The sequence below is a fragment of the Balaenoptera ricei genome, chromosome 2 (assembly GCF_028023285.1).
Source record: "Balaenoptera ricei isolate mBalRic1 chromosome 2, mBalRic1.hap2, whole genome shotgun sequence".
NCBI lineage: Eukaryota > Metazoa > Chordata > Mammalia > Artiodactyla > Balaenopteridae > Balaenoptera > Balaenoptera ricei.
Window position 1 is genome coordinate 51006941 of NC_082640.1, and position 16027 is coordinate 51022967.

Genomic DNA, 16027 nt, shown 5'->3' on the forward strand with positions numbered 1-16027 from the left:
CTTCCATGGAACTAGGCAAACAGGCCCTGATTGTCCACCTGTGGGTCCTGTCTTCATCCTCCCAAGAGTCAGGACCACTTTCCTCTTCATGTCCTGTTGTAAAATATAGTGTATTCCCAGGATACATGAGGTACAGCGAGGTCGACAGATTAGGAGACGATTGCCAATGACAAGATAGTTTGTGACTCACAAGGTCACAAGAGGAGGGAGCAGGCTACGCCACTCAGGGCTACATGGGAAGCACGGGGGCTGGTCAGGAGGCAGAGGGTGTGAGGTGCAGATAAGGGATAAGCTTTTTTTTTTTTTTTTCTTTATTGTGGTATCTGTAGGAAGGAACAGGCGAGGCAGGGTAAACAGGCTTAGGATTGACTGGTTAAAATAATTTCAGCTGGGAGTGTCTAAGGGCTGTCCCTAGTTTTCTAGTACCTGGCCCTGGGTTTTAGGGCAGGTGGAGAGTGGCCCTGAGTGTGAGAGCCTGATAGAGGAGGTGGCTGGGGGTGTGGGCTCTGAACGGGTTGGTTTGCACGTGAGGAGCACACTCTCAGACTAGTCTAGGAATTGGTTAGCCCTGGGAGGGGCAGGCCCTCTGGGCTCAGCAAGACGCCAGATGTCAAAGCACCAGAAAACAGAAAAGACATGGATAACACACGTCTCACACTGAAGCACACGGCTCTCTGGCCTCCACGGGCACTGCACCTCAGCTCTGGTAGCCTGGACATCCTTCACGGACAGGCACAGTCCTCACGTCACTCCCCAGCTGTGCCTTGAATGGGGGGACCTGGTGCCACGCCCCAACCTTGCCCAGCGCCTGCCAGGCTGTGGCCTTTGAGAGACTGGAAAGCGGAAGGGGTGGTTGTGGTGCCTGGAGGGCCCTGAGGAGGAGCACACAGGGCAGGAGTGTGTGTGGGCAGAGGGATGGGGGGGGGCAGCATTCAAGGGCACAGGTGAGAAGTTGTGCCCCTGCCTGGAATTATTATGCCTCACAAAAAGATCAACTTATGTGGAGGTAAAAATATATCGCATGAGATTCTTAGGAGTCAGGATAATTGTAAGTATCGTACCTAGCATTACCTAGAAGCTTGTGCTGAGAGCAGCGGTGTGGCATCGCTGGGCACCACCCCACAGCCAGGGGCTGGGCAGAGGGCACGTCCAAATAGGCTGCAAGAGAACGGAAATCGGCAGCATCTGTGAGGGAACAAGGCTTGCTTTCTTTAACCATCTTTAACCCTGTCGCATCTCAGTTAAAGGTCTACAGGAAGCTGCCTCCACTGGAGTCTGCAAGGATGAGGTGTTACTGGGGGGGAAAACTGTAATCTCAGGAGCCACCCTTGGACTGGTGACCCTCATAGTCCAGGCTCAGACACATTTCCCACTGTGTCATTAAGAACAGGACAGAGAAAAGGAGGCACCATTGCTGACCCAGGAGCCTGCAGGGCCCGAGTGTTTCAGCCAGTGGAAGTGACCAGAGACCCACCTGGTGTGACGGAGACACAGGCCCAGTACCTTCCTGAACCCTGAGCTCACAGTGCCACGGTGACAGATGCCAGCAGCCCGTCCCTGGAATGACTGTCCTCTCTCTCATGCACTGTCTCCTCTGCCAGTGGGTTCTCGCCCACCCAGTGTCCCCCTGGGCAGGGAGCTGAGCCCAGGGAGGCCCAGGCCCCACCCGCAGCAGCTCGCGGCCTCATGGGGAGATGATGTGGCCGCTGGATGGAATGCTGGGATCCAAGCAGAGCGGCCAACGCAGAGCGGCCACACGGGGGGCAAGGGCATGGGGCCACGCAAATGGGCAGACAGAGGAGAGGCAGTTCAGGCTAAGGGGACAGCCTGTGGAAAGGCTGGAGATTTCAGAGCGCTTAGAGTGGGGCTGGCAGATATTTTCTGTGAAGGGTCGCATGTTATGTATTTTAGGCTTTGCAGACCGTCCAGTCCTCCTACTGGGCTCTGTCTGCAGTGCACAAGCAACCACAAGAGGTACACAAACAGGTGGGCGTGCCTTGTTCCAAGTAAACTTTATTTATAACAACAGGCGGTGGGAAGGAATTGGCTGGTGGACCGTAGTTTGCAGACTCCTGGCTTGGACAGTTGGGGGTCCACAGACAGGCCCGGGCAGGGTACAGGAGGGGGACAGAGGGACCAGGCTGCTATGAAGCTGAGCCAGGGATGGTCTTTGAGCGGGGAAGCAATAAAGAGAGCCCTTAGTAGACAGTGGTCTTCCAAAGGTCACTTTAGTATTGGTGTGGCGGCTGGAGGCTGCTGCCATGGGCCTGAAGCAGAACAGTACCCCCGCGGGGGTGGGGAAGAGGGACAGACTGAAGAGAGTTTTAAAGACAGAAAGTGACAGGCCTTGGGGATGTTCTGTCTCTGGGTTGATTCTCAGGTTTCTGGTTTTTGTATGAATGGATGGATGAGGGGGCCAGGAACATGAAGATGGACCCCTGTCAATTATGGGAGACTCTGGAGAAGGACGGCATTGGCTTCCCACCGTGTGTCCCATGGGACCCTAATGGAGGACTGAACAACAGTGAAGTCACCCTGGCTGCTCTCAGCCCTTTAGAGATATGGCTCCATTCCCTCCCGGCATCTGCTGTCAGGTAACTGTTGTTCCTTTGGGGTTATCTCTCTTTTCTGTTTGGTTGCTTCTAAGATTTCCTCTTCATCCTTGGTTTCTGCAGTTTCACTACTATGTGTGAGGCGTGGATTTCTTTCTATTCTGTTCACTATTTGTGATGCCTTTTGATATAAGGACTCATGTCTTTCTTCAATTCTTGGACATTCTCAGCTATTATCTCTTCAAATATGGCTCCTCTGCTATTTCTTCTGTTTTTGTCTCTGGAGCCCCTATTAGACAAAAGTGGATACCTTTCAACGTATTTCACTCTTTCTTAACTTTCAAAAATTTCACTAAAAAAATTCCTTTGTTTCTCTATACTGCTTTTTGGCTAAAATTCTTCAATCCAACCTTCCAATGATGAATCCTCTGTTTGATTCTTTATCTCCAGAGTTTATCCAGTGTTTTGAGTTTTTCATTTTCATTTTTGACTTTGCTTGTCAGTTCTGAGTTTTCTTGTTGTTTTTTTTCCTTATCTACTTGATTTTGCTCATGACTTACTGTTTCTTTAAAATGTATGTTACTCTTTGATTTATCTCTTTGAAAATCCTAAAATAGCTGTGTGAGAGTCCAGCTCATAGCTGCGACTGGCTGTGTGTGGACAGATATCCATCACCATGGCCAGGGAACTTGGTCTGGACAGAGAAAACCACCCAGGACTATTCAATATCGTTTGACCCCTAATATGCTTGGGAAGCCCAGGTGACGTCATTATGAAGTGTGGTCAACGCAATGTCAGAGTCACAGAATGCTTTTGAGGGAGCTTATGAGGGAGGCACTCCAATTTTGAGAACTTGGCTTTGCTGAGTTAGACCCATCTGAAAGACAGAGGATCTGATTTCTCCTTGGGCAGAGGTTTGTTTACCCTGAGTTCAGAGCCAACAGCCCTAATAGTTTTGAACTGACTTAAATATTTTTCCACATTTGGGCAAAGCCTCTATTTGCCAAAAGAAGGTATAACGACATATTGTTATGATTCTCTGAGGACAGGGGACTGTGCATCATTCATCTTTCCCTCCACCCTGCATAGACCACACTGCTCAATAAAAATTTATTGGCTTATGTTGTAAAATGATTGTTTAATATATGAGTCATGATACGAATAAATTTTATATACCATAACTTATACATTCAGATGGGTGTTGCAGCTGCCTTGGGATCCTCTGTCCTAACTGAGCGATGTGGATGCAGGGATGCTGCTGAATTGCTCTCAGGCCATTATATAGGCCACAACAGATTGTCCCAAGTTACCCTGTGGTCACACTTCACATGCATGCATTATATGTGTGTGTGTATGTCCATTAGGTGTATACAGAATAAAAATGGAATATATCATAATGTAATATGTATGGATATACTACATACTTATTTTGTAAAAAACAATATTGGCAAAAACCATTAACACATCAAACCAACCCTGTTGCAACACTTGCAACAGGCTCTCTTCCCTTTACCGTATCCCAGTTTAATAACACGGAATTTGGCTTCCAGCAAGGTTTCCAAATCTTTCAGTATTTGATAGGTCAACAATTACAATCGTATGTTGACTTTGCAATATACTATTTTAATGATGTGTTAATACATAGCAATCCTTGGACGGAACTTCCAGAATGCTGTTTTATAACTATCAACTGGCACATTAAAACTAACCTCAGTGATAAGAAAGCCAATAGCTGGAGATACATCATTAGCCAAAGGATTGCTGAATGTGTGATTGGCACACACAGAATTAAGCTGGAAGTGAGACCCCAGAGACCTCTAAAACCTCTAAAGAGCAGTTAGTTTGCAAGGATCCTGGGTGAGTGGTTTGAGAGTGAATTTTTAAAGGGTACTTCATCATCTAAAGGCTCAGTGGAAATTCAGCCCCTAGAGGAGCTCGTCATTCCTTGGGGACCTATGAGTGGGCCCTTGGTGGAAGTTCCTACATGGACACTAGGTCCAAAGTCAGAAGTAGAAATCATCTGAAATTGGAGAGAGTGGGGAAAAAATGCAGGCAGTGGAAAGGGATGGAAAAGAAAAGGAGAGATGGATATAGGGAGGGAGAAAGAGAATAAATAAATACTAGCCCAAGAAGGAGACAGAAAGTGAGATAGCAAGGTGGAAAGCATGAATAAGAGAGAGAGAGAAGGAGAGAGAGATTATGGAAGAAGTAGGAAGGAGCCTGTTGGAAACTGGAGGGACATGCCCATTTTCCCTGAGCCTCATGTAAGCTGACCTCCACGTCTGTGTGCATAAGTTCTGTGCACTGGACTGTAGTAGATAAATATCAGTAACTGGGCAGGTCCCCAGGCAGCACTGGTAGTGTGCTGGTCCTTCTCATAGCTCTGCCAGAAAAGAGTTTTGCTTTGGCTCGACTGGGCTCTGTCTACCAAGGGATCCTTTAATTAACCGGGTCATTTACATTTTTCTTACAGTGGGATGGATTCCTCAGACCTGAGTACCTAGTCTTTTCCAAGGGAAATCCCAGTGTTATAAGAAATTCCAGGAGGAAAACCATCTAATTTCTTGGTCATTTTTGAATGCTATACCCTACAATGCTGAAGCTGCTCAGGATCTGAAAGGGGTTGTTTTTCTGAGAAGGGCTTCAAAGCCAAGGGGATGACAATTTCATAGTGCATGGGGGGGTGGGTGGTAAGAGTGGTCCTGGTCACAGGAATCCCACCGCGAGCACTTCTGTCACACTAGAACCCAGCCAGGCACAGGGATTTGTCCTGATAAGTCCATAAACCCTGTGGTTAAACTTTTATTCCAGAAACACCAGATGGTGGCGCCACAACAAGCTTTACAAAATCCTCAGCAAACCAGGGACTTTCTCGGCCTCCTGATCTGTCACTCTCCTCTTCAAAAGATAAAATGAAAAGGAGAGAAAACAGCTTCTAGATCACCATGGAAACCACCTGAAAATACCTGTCTCTGTTGGCAAGGGGTGGTTGACAAGGGGGAGAATTTGAAAAACAGCCAACATCTTGTTCTCATTGACTTACAGCTAGTTGTCCAAATATTTGTATCATTCAAGCCATATGCAAAAGAATCATTGAATTTAGACTGCACTTTTCTTATCCAGTATAAACATCTTCTGGTACAATCGTGAACTTATCTGAAAAGAAACAAGATAAGTTGTAACCAACAATGGATAAGCATACTCACTTGGGACATGCATGTGCTGGGAACCAGGGATCCAGCCATACCCAAGAGGGACCTGTTTTCTGCCCTGGTGGAATTCGCTTTCTAAATGGGAAAACAGACAATATGTAAGTAAAAAAGTTAACAAAATAGTGATAGGTTTGACAAGTATTGAGGAGGGAGGAAAGATGGCTGCTGGGCCCTGGAGGGAACGTCTGTCTAAGGAATAACATTTCAGCTGTGACACAAAGGATGCAGATAACTAGCCACGGGAAGAACTGGGGGCAGGTGGCAACATTGCAAAGGGAGGGAAAGACACCTGCAAAGGCCCAAGGGTGGGGACAAGGGTGGAGGATTTGGACAGAAAGGGGAGTGTGTGGCTGGTGTGTGTGTGTTTGTGTGTGTGTGTGTGTACGGTGGGTGGGAGAGGACAGCAGGAGCCGGATCACACAGGGCTTGAGCTGAGAAAACTCCAGGGGCAAGTGAAAGGTTTTAAGTGGGGAAGGCCATTTATGTTTCTGAAATCTTACTCTGACTAGGGTGTGGAGAGAGTCAGGAGGGAGGGAGGTCGCTGGGAAGCTTTTGTGGAGTCCTGGGGCGAGGTCTGTGACTTAGCACACAGTGGTGGCCAGAGAGACAGGAAGAAGCGGACAGATCAGAGACTTAATTTGGAGGCAGAACGAATGGTATTTGTGGTTGCATTGGACTGGGTGGAGAGCAAAACTGAGGAAACAAGGATGACTTTGAGGTTTTGATGTCAGACATTAGTGGATACTGGTGCCCTTTACTGAGATGGGGAAGCCTACAGAGTAAAAATGAATGTGTGAGAGGGAGGAGATTGGGAATTTCGTGTTGCAAAACCTAGGTCTGAGGCATGCAGTGGGTGCTGCGGTGTGCCACGCTGATGCCCCTTACGACCTTCATGCCCCCAGCTGCCAGCAGCATTGGCTGACTCACAGCTGAGCCCATCCCTAGCCTCACCCTCAACATAAGGGAACCGACTCTTGAGATTACACCCCTTTCCCAGAGCAGCTTGCAGACAATGATACTCCAAAGCCTTGCCTCAACTTTGAAGGAGCATTCCAGCTCCAAAGTTCCCTATGGGATCAACTGAGCCCCTGTTACGAATGTAGCAGAGGTCCGTATCTCCCTGTGCCCAGCCCTGCTTCTCTCACTCCATCAGTGTTCCTGAGGGCACCTCCCAATGAACCTTCTGCCCAGACATCTCCACACATCTTAGTTTGGGTTCCCAAGAACGCAAACTAAGACAGCTGGTGCCAGGAATAGTCCTAGGAATCAGAAATCCTAGGAATCTAAAATCCTATAGGATTTTAGACCTGCGTCACCTGCCAGCTACAAGGACCCCATGCCCCTGGCATCCGAAAAGCGTAATGGTTAAAACTTTCACTGGTAGTGCAGTATCTCAGTCATTTGAAAGAAACAGGGAAATAGAAATTATAAGGCAAAGAAATTCAATGGCTGTTGCTGAGTGTTATGGATGCACTGGAGAAAGATAATAAAAATGCTGAGAATGATTAATCATTAATCAATTTACCTGCTGCACACAGGATCCAAGTTGATATTGTTGCTGAGGACCCAGAGTGTTATCCTGGTCCTCCTTTAAGAGTGAAGTGGGGTGGAGTTCATGTAATAAATGGAGTCCTGATACATGTTTGGTTCACAGTGGACCCAGTGGGCCCTTGCGGTCAACCAGTGATTATTTCCCCTGTCCCTGAATGTACACTTGGAATGGATGAAACCTGGTCCTTGGCCTGTGGGATAGAGAACTGTCATAGGAAGACACGTTATACTGTGAAACTGCCTCCCTCTCCCCAGGCAAGATAGTAAATCAACAGCAATGTTGTAACCCAGTGAGAATGGAATATTTTAGTGAAACACTTAAAGACCCCATTATATCCCCTTGTAAGTCATCAGTCTGGCCCCTACAGAATTTAGATTGGGTCCTGTCACATGACAGTGGACTACCACAATCATAACCAATAATTAGCCCCAAACGCACTGCTGTGCCAGATTAACAATGTTCACATACAAGATGTATGACTGTTGAGCTGGCGAGTGCTTTCTTTTCCATCCCTTTAGAAAGGAGACCCAGTTCACATTCATGTGTAACAGACACCAGTACCCACTTATGCTCAGTCTTCCCCAGGGCTATGTTAACTCTCCCACTCTGTTACAATGTAGCCCCAAAGGGCCTGGACTGTACACACCCTCCACAGAATCTGCATTGACCTGCTGTGTCCATGGCATTCAGTTAATCAGACCAGGAGAGGAAGAAGAGGCCTTAGTACAGTATCATCTGCACTCTACAGGGTGGGAGATAAGCCCCAGGATGAATCAAGGAAACATTACATCAGTGAAGTTTTTAGGAGTCCAGTGGTCTGGGGCACATCAGGATATCCTCTCCAAAGGAAAGGGCACTTGATTGAATCTTGCTTCCCTTTCCATTAAGAGTGGATTACAACAATCAGCAAGCCTCTTTGGGTCTGGAGGCAGCCCAGGGAGAATCATTCCCAGGCAGCAGGGCTGAGCCTAATGGGACTGGCCACGTGCACCAGGCTGTACTTCAGAACTGCTACGGAAAGGGACCGCGATGTGCTTCCCCTCCTTTTTAAATAGGGAGTGTTGACAGTGGTGCTCCCATGCTGTCCCACCATTTTCTCTTGGGTGTTGGGAACTGGGTGGAGATAATGTCTCTTTTGAGTTCACTGATCTTCCAATTGAGAGAAACTGCTCAAGAAGCTGTATCTGAGGATCCACGGGAGGAAGCCCATCTGCATGCACCTGCACTTGACTTAGATGATGCAATCCTGGACTTTGAGCCTGAACATAATGCTGAAATAGGATGAGACTTTGGGGGTAGGATGGGAGAGGGGTGAGTGTATTTTGCATATGGGGGTGTGTGAATCTTCCCCCAAATGACCACAACAATTTTTCCCATCTCACCTGCTCATCCAGAACGTTTCCATTCTCTTGGCAAGAGGTTGACTCTTTGTCCCCTCCCCTTGAACTTGAGTGGGCCTTTGTAAGGATGGTGGAAGTGATGCTGTGTAACTTTTGAGTTGTCATATGAGGTGACACGGTTCTCATAAGTGTCCCCAGCTCTCTCTCTCAGGGTGTTTGCCACTGAAACTCTGCCATCATACTTCAGGGTTGCTAAGCAGCCCCTTGGCGATGCCACTTGTAGGTGTTCTGGTCAACAGTCCTAGCTGAAGTTCTAAAGGCTGGTTATCAGCTGCCAGATATGCAAATGTGTGAACCTTCTGATAATCCCAGCCTCTACCTGTCCTTGGAGCCACCCCAGATGATCCCACATGGAGGAGAGGTGAGCCATCCCCACTGAATCTCAGATCTGGAATGACTCTGAAGGGCTGTCCCAGTCCCAGGGCTTCCCGTGGGATTGACTGTGCATGTGGAGAGGTCATGTATGAATATGGAGGTCGAGAGAGAGGCCAGGACTGAAGAGGTTAATTTTGGAGATACCAGAATACACATGGTTTTAAAAGCCTTGAGTCTGGCTCAAGCCTTGAGCCAGACTCAAGCCTTGAGCTTGAGTATACATTCCCAAGCCTATATACTTGAGAAAGTATAGAGAGAGAAGGGGGTGTAGGGCTTAGCTCTGGAGCACTCTGTCATCTAGAGAGCTGCCAGACGAAGGGGAGCTAGGAAGGAGAAGGAGGAGAAGTCAGGAGAAGAGGATGTCCCAAAGGAGAGGGCTGCTGAGAAGTGGAGAATAGGACCCTAAAATGTGTGCAAATGATACCCAGAAGGTCACTGGTGACCTGTCAAGAACAGTGACAGTGCAGTGCAGGGGGCAAAAGCCAGGGGAGAGGTCTGGAGAGTTAATGAAAGTTTGGAGATAGAGACAGAGTGTAGAGAAGCAATGGGGGATGAATTAAAGGTGTGAGGGCTGGCCTTCCATGAGGATGGGGTCAGTTGTCAGACAGAGAAGGAGGACATAGATGCAGGCAGAATTGTGTAGAAGTAGAAACATAGGGGCTTTTGCCAAAACCCTTTGCAGAGGGCGAGCGTCACTGTAAAGGATTCCAATGCCAAGCCTTCTAGCCTGTATCCAGAGGGCAATCAACAGACCCACAAGGGAAGTCCTGACCTTTCTTTTTTGGAGTTCCTGCAGCTCTCACTCATTCTCTGTTGTCCAGGACTCCAGGCTTGTCTGAGGGGCTGTGGGCTCCGGAGCAGGTCTTTTGTCCATTTGTGTTCTCAGTGGCTCCAGGAAGTGCTTGGTTCCTAATAGTAGCTCACTCAACACTTGCTGATTGATTGCTTGTCAATTTCATCTAACAAACTGGAATCCAAGCAGCTTATAAAGAAATCACATAGCATCAGGGCTGTTAGAAGTTAACCCAGAAGAGAGATCAGAACTCCCAGAGCAAGGAAAGGGTTCTAATGGGTCCCAGAGGCAGGTGGCTGATGGTTCTTGGGAATTAACACAAACTACAGGTTTCTTGGTAACCAGGGGGCCATGGGCAGTAGGTCGTCGATTAAACAAATGGTCTTTATTTTGTGAAATTTCTGGGTGTTGCTCCAACATTAAAAAGAGGCGCTCTGTCTAATGAACCTCCAAGTTCTTGGGTGGGGAGCTCTTTCCCCTTGACACTGGGAGGAGACAACCCCCTCCAAGAGCAGGAGCTGTGACATCCCTGCTCCATGTCAGGCCCAGATGGGGTCCAAATGGCTGCAGTGGTCCCCATTATGATGGTGTGGTGCCCTTGCTGTGTCCCCAGACTGGGAGGTAGGAAGGGCCAGGTCTGGCTCACACCTGCAGGAGTGGCGAAGCTGTTGGGCTGCCAGCAGGATTGGGGTGGGGGCTGAAGCTTGAAGAGGCAAGGTTGTGGAGAGCAGGTACCCATTCTGGCATGATAGGGGTCCCCTGCAGAGGGGTCACTGCACCCCCAGGGAGCCTGGGCAGCTCCACCAGTGAGGTAGCTGCTCTGTATCAGACTCACAGACTCACTGTACAGCTGTCACACTTTCATGTCCCCACCCAGGGTTTTGCAACCACACAGGGATGAGGCCCAGGACTGAATGATTTGTTAGCACTCACTTGGGGAGATGCAGCCACCCGCCAGAACTGCATTTACCAGCGACCTTTGACACTGTCCACAGCTGTGGTCGGCAGGCTGCAGTTTCTTGCAGCCAAGTCCCAGGCAAGTGGTGTGACCACTGCAGAAGAAAAGGACACAGCCTCCCTCTGTCAGCCCTCGAGGACTGGTTTTTGTCTTTTACTTCACAGACAGCTTAAAATTGTTATGGAAGAACATTTTATTAAACATATTCAACTCACTTCCAATGAAATGCTTAATTTTTCATTTACAGTGGTGTCCATTGTTTGTCTTCTGTTCTTTTTTTTTTCTTTTCTTTCAAACCAGCACCAAAAAGTAAAACAAAAATACCATGGGTACAGTACGTAATGTAAGTTAGCTAATGGAAAATATATACATTTGACTCTGAAATGAAGAAAAGAGAACAAAGCAATGATATTACTGCCATTGAGGATCTTTCCCTGTGTTCTGATAATATCAAGCCATGGTCAACTGAGAGGGTTTCACTTGCACCAATGAAAATAGCACCATAAGATTGTGAGACTCTGTAGTTAGTAACACATTTGTGCAACCAAAAAGGTACAGTACTTGAGTGACAGTACAGGGTATTGTTAACCATAAAGAAACATCACTGTTGTAATGACAGGGTTTCATTGTCTTCTGTACAAAGTGGAGCAAGAGTGCTATGATGGCTTCACTGAAATTGATCATTGCTTGTGCCGTGAACAGAAGGCGGGCTGGTGAATTTCAGAGTGACAGTGCCAGCATGAGCTAAAAGAGCTCAGAAAGACCTAAACTTTGGGGAACCAAAGGGATGTTTAACAATAACTGAATCAGTCATTTGCATTCTGAGGGTGTGGGGCCCTTGCCAGGGGCGTCCAGTTGATACCGTCAAGGTGGCCAGGGGGGAGATTCAGAGGCACCAGGCAACGGGCTCGCCTCTGGGCATGTGCACATGCTTGCCCAGCTCAGGTGGGCCCATGGTTCCCATGCAGACAGTAAGCAAGGCTGCCCCGGCTTCCTTAGCTTGCTGCCCCGACTCTGCTCCTCAGCCCTCGAGGCTGAGAGCTTTCTGTTCATCTGTGGTAAAGTACAGCCCATTTGGGGCTGGGGGAAAACTGAGCCCTAGCTCCCCAAGACTTGGAGGGGCCTGGGGAGTCTGCTCGCGGCCAAGCCGGAGCAGGGAGGACAGCGTTCTGCACAGGCCCTGGGCAGCCGCTGGAGGTTACCTTGCAGGTGAGCTGCCCCAGCCTGGTACCCTCTGGGGTCTTTCCACAGAACACCTAAGGAGTTTTCTCAACACTTCTCACAGATTCAGGTGGAACTGAATAGATTCCCTGCCATCCCTACCACTTTTCTGCCTCTGGGGCAGTAAAAAATCACAAACCAAAACACAGCCCATAAGACGGGCTTGGGGTGGCAGAGTGTTTCTTTTTCTTTCTGATTTAAGCTGACTCTAAAGTTGTGACATCAAAAACTCAAACACAGATACATAAACACAGCACCAGTAAATCAAGAAGCACTGGGAGATGATCCCATGGAGATTAGCCTAAGTAAGATCCCCTCTGAAATAAGGGAGGAGAGGGTGGGTTTCTCAAGATAAAGTCCTTGAATATAAGCACCCATCAAAGGCCCACCAAGTTGGTCAGTAGACCAGACCTCCCAGCATGTCGGGTCCCCTCCTCCCAGCTCCCGGGCAGGCAGGGTCGTACCATCTTCTGTGCTTTCACAGAGGACACTCTTTTCATCTCCCTGGGCTCCAGAGAGGGCACAGTTCTGTTTTGAGGGGTGAGGTGTCTGTAGGAGGCAAATACCTTCTTCCGGATTTTCTGAGTGTCATTCTTGCCCCACTAAGACGGGTCAACAACGACAGCATGACAAAGACGAACATTGCAAGGTCTGGGCCATGGAAAGGCTGGGTGCGTATGTGGCCATCGTGGCCAGGGGCCACTCCTCCACCCATCCTGGCACTAGGCTGAGCAGTCCTGGAGGAAACCTGCCCCGTGCCAGGGTGAAGCGCCAGGCCTGAGCCTGAGTCTTCAGAGGTTCTAAGAAGAATCAACTTCAGATAGACGGCCAAGGTCAATGGGAAGCCATCTCTAAGGTGCAAAGCTTTATGAAGTACTGGCTAGAGCAGAGGTCCCCAGAAGCAGAGGGGGAGCCCCTCCACCCCTCCCAAAGCTGCCCTGAGCTCACCTCTATGCCAGGAAGCAATCCCAAGGCCAAAATTAGCACGTGCCTCCTCTCACAGCACCTTGAAGAGAGGCTCTTCTGTTTCCCTGTGTGGGGGACAACAGAGATCTGAAAACTAGATACGTCCCCAAACCCAAGCCCTTCTGGAATGTTCTCCCCCACGTAGGTGGTATGCAGAACTACACAGCCCTAGCGTCCTTTTTAGTTCACACAGACTCAGACTCTCAGAGACAAGACCTCCAAGGAAAAGCCGCGATCTAGAGAGCACGTTCCCTGACAGGGTGGAGGGGCCAAGTGCTGGTCCTTGTGGTGGCAAGGGGGCTCCAGCAGCCCGGCCTCTCCAGAGAAGCCTCCTTCCATCCAGGGTGTCACGGGCTTTCAGAATAAAGCCTGCTTTAAAGTAAAACGTCTCAGTTTTTGGATATCCTCCCCCTCCCCCGATACATCCAAGACAGGGGCGCCTGTGACGTCTCTCTTGACGATTTCTGTCAGAGGTGTTCCCTTTGAGGTACGTGGAACCTTAGAAATTACAATTATTTTGTGACTCATGCCTATTTTTTCCTTACCGTAGAAAGCCATCCAGTGGCTGTTAACAATATATTAAGTATAAAAGCACTAAGCAAACGTCAAGTCCACTCTCAGGTTCTAAGCAATTGGATTCTTGGGACAGCCTCCTGGGTGAGCTGCGGTGTGCTTTGGGGGTCCCAGCCGCAGGACTGGTGTGCTCTCGGGTGGGTGGGCTTTCAACTAGCCATGTCGTCAGGACTCAGACCTCATGTCGGAGCATCGCGGGACCACTGGCCGCCTGTCATGAACTTGGTGGCGGCAGTGGCTGGCGCATCTTGTTCGCATAGAAGTCCCTGCATGTCTGGCAGCAGCGCTGGTACCACCGCATGTCCTGGCAGAGGTTCTTTTCTCGGATGACCCTGCAATACACTGTCCACTGGTCCCGTGTGCATTTGTAGGTCAGAGCAGCTAAGGGGACAGTGGAGAGAGAAAGCCCAGAGGTTATGTGTGGCCTGGGGACGTCATCATGCACACACAGATGGCCTGCACTCTGATATAGTCGGGGCTGCCCTTAACCATGTGTACACTGGAGCCTTGCACAGACCGGGGAAATCATGCCCCTGCCAGGGCCACTGTGGATGTGGCTTTCTTTTACAAGGGACATACTCTGGGTCCAACCTGACCACTTGGCAGAGTTCAGTGGTCTGGCTGCCTCCTCAGGGCGAGGGCACTGCCCCACCCCCGCTTCTGAGCTAAGTGGTGTGTACTGTTATTTTATGGCAGAGGACGTTATCTGTTGGCATTGATAAAACAGAATGGCACAGGGCAGTGGATATCAAAGGGCCCACAAAAGCACAAGGTCACAGCACAAGCAGGTGGCCTGAATCTCCTTCAGGCACTTGGTGGTGCAGAGAGATGGTCCAGCCTGAGGGCATGCAAAAGCCTGGTGTACACCTCTGCAAGCTCAAAGACCCTCCCAGTGAAGCTGCTTGGAAATCCCCTTCATGTTGGTGGCATTCTAGCATTAGGGAAAGGGGCACTGGGTGGGGAAAAAGTTCCCTAGGAATTTCTAATTGGAAAAGCAGAAACTCTGCTCAATAGAATCATCAGATCAGTGCTAGATATTCTTCTTTTTGTGCCACCACTGGCCGGGGATGTGGCCTGGTAAAGGGCTGGGTTTGGAACACTCGGGTCCAAGCTGCTCACACAAAAGCTCCCTGCCGAATTAAAGACTCCAACCTGTCAACACCTCTGTTTTCTTCTCAAGCATTAGCTTGAGGAACATTCCATGCACACATCACCAAGATTTCATGAATGACACCCCCAGATCCTTCATTTCCTGAAGGATGCACCTCCCTTTGCCTCCTTCATGCACAGGAATCCCAAAACACTTGAGGAACATTCTCCCGTGTTCCTCATTTGTTGGCAGAGGGGCTCAAGTGTTTGAGACCACAGTAAACAAACAGCTTTTTCATGACAAGGATGAAATTCCATCTCTGAAACCTCAGATCCTCTACAAAACCGACACGTTAGCCTCTCCAGAACTCAAATAAGCCCCAAAGAGGGGGTTTTCTGGCTTATAGAACTCCCACTGTCAGTGGGGACTTGCTGGCCAGGGGATGCAGCAGCCCTAGGAGCTGGGGACCAGCAGAGGCACTCACCGAGGCGAGGGGAAGTGATGGTGTTCACGTTGATCTTGTCATTGCAGACTTCTTGGTGGCACTGTTTGTAGGCTGCCGGCTTGGAGAGGGTTGGGCACTCATTGCCATGGCGCCCGGTGACCTTGTGCATGCACTGCACCACACGGGACTGCAGGCCCTTCCCACAGGTCGACGAGCACTGCCAGAGACAGGGAGAGCTGAGCTGAGGACAGCTGAGCTAGGGGCCTAACCCGGGCTGAGGGGCTTTGACAATGGCCTCACATCATAGCACCCTTGGGCCAGGCCCCTGCATGTCGTTCCTACGTGCTTGAAATAATTGCAGGACAAGAGGGCTTGGCTGCATACCAGCTGCCTGATGGAAAACTGTTTCAAGATGTTAGGGACTGCATGTTTGTGTCTCCCCAACATTTACATGTTGAAGCCCTAACCCCCAGTGGGATGGCATTTGAAGGTAGGTCCTTTGGGAGGTAATTGGGTTTAAAAGAGGTCATGAGGGTGGGGCCCCCATGATGAGATTAGTGTCCTTATAAGAAGAAGAGAGATCAGAGTTCTCTCCCTCCACCACATGAGGACACATGACAAGTCAGCCATCTGCAAGCCAGGAAGTTGTCCCTCATCAAGAACCAAATATGCCAGCACCTTGACCTCAAACTTCTCAGTCTCCAGAACTGTGAGAAATAAACGTCTTGTTGTTTAAGCCACCCAGCCTGTGGTATTTTGTTACAGCAGCCTGAGCTAAGACACAATTGTTGAAATATTAGTTTATGCTGGTTGCATTTCACCTCCCACCCTCTCATGCCTGTTCCAAGCAGAGAACCATCTGGGTTTTGAAATTCTCCAGTGAGCAGGGT

The 16027-nt window shown here is 49.2% G+C and overlaps 1 protein-coding gene across 8 annotated transcripts in view; it reads right to left on the minus strand.

Moving 5' to 3' along the window:
* Positions 1–298: 298 nt before the first annotated feature.
* ADAMTS17 (ADAM metallopeptidase with thrombospondin type 1 motif 17) overlaps positions 299–16027 on the minus strand; it is a 359201-nt gene continuing 343472 nt past the window's right edge. For 3 of the 8 annotated variants that reach the window (XM_059912613.1, XM_059912607.1, XM_059912615.1), the window contains exons 22-28: positions 15177–15354; positions 11058–13983; positions 9864–10073; positions 7290–7521; positions 5759–5839; positions 1072–1158; positions 299–323 (exon numbers count right to left, since the gene is read on the minus strand). In XM_059912613.1, coding sequence (XP_059768596.1) covers positions 13817–13983; positions 15177–15354 — 345 coding nt within the window. In that variant the 3' untranslated portion in view covers positions 299–323; positions 1072–1158; positions 5759–5839; ... (1 more) ...; positions 9864–10073; positions 11058–13816. Of the gene's footprint in view, positions 324–1071; positions 1159–5626; positions 5709–5758; positions 5840–7289; positions 7522–9863; positions 10074–11057; positions 13984–15176; positions 15355–16027 lie in introns of those variants that run through there. The other 5 variants (XM_059912610.1, XM_059912611.1, XM_059912612.1 and 2 more) reach the window with 5 other exon arrangements.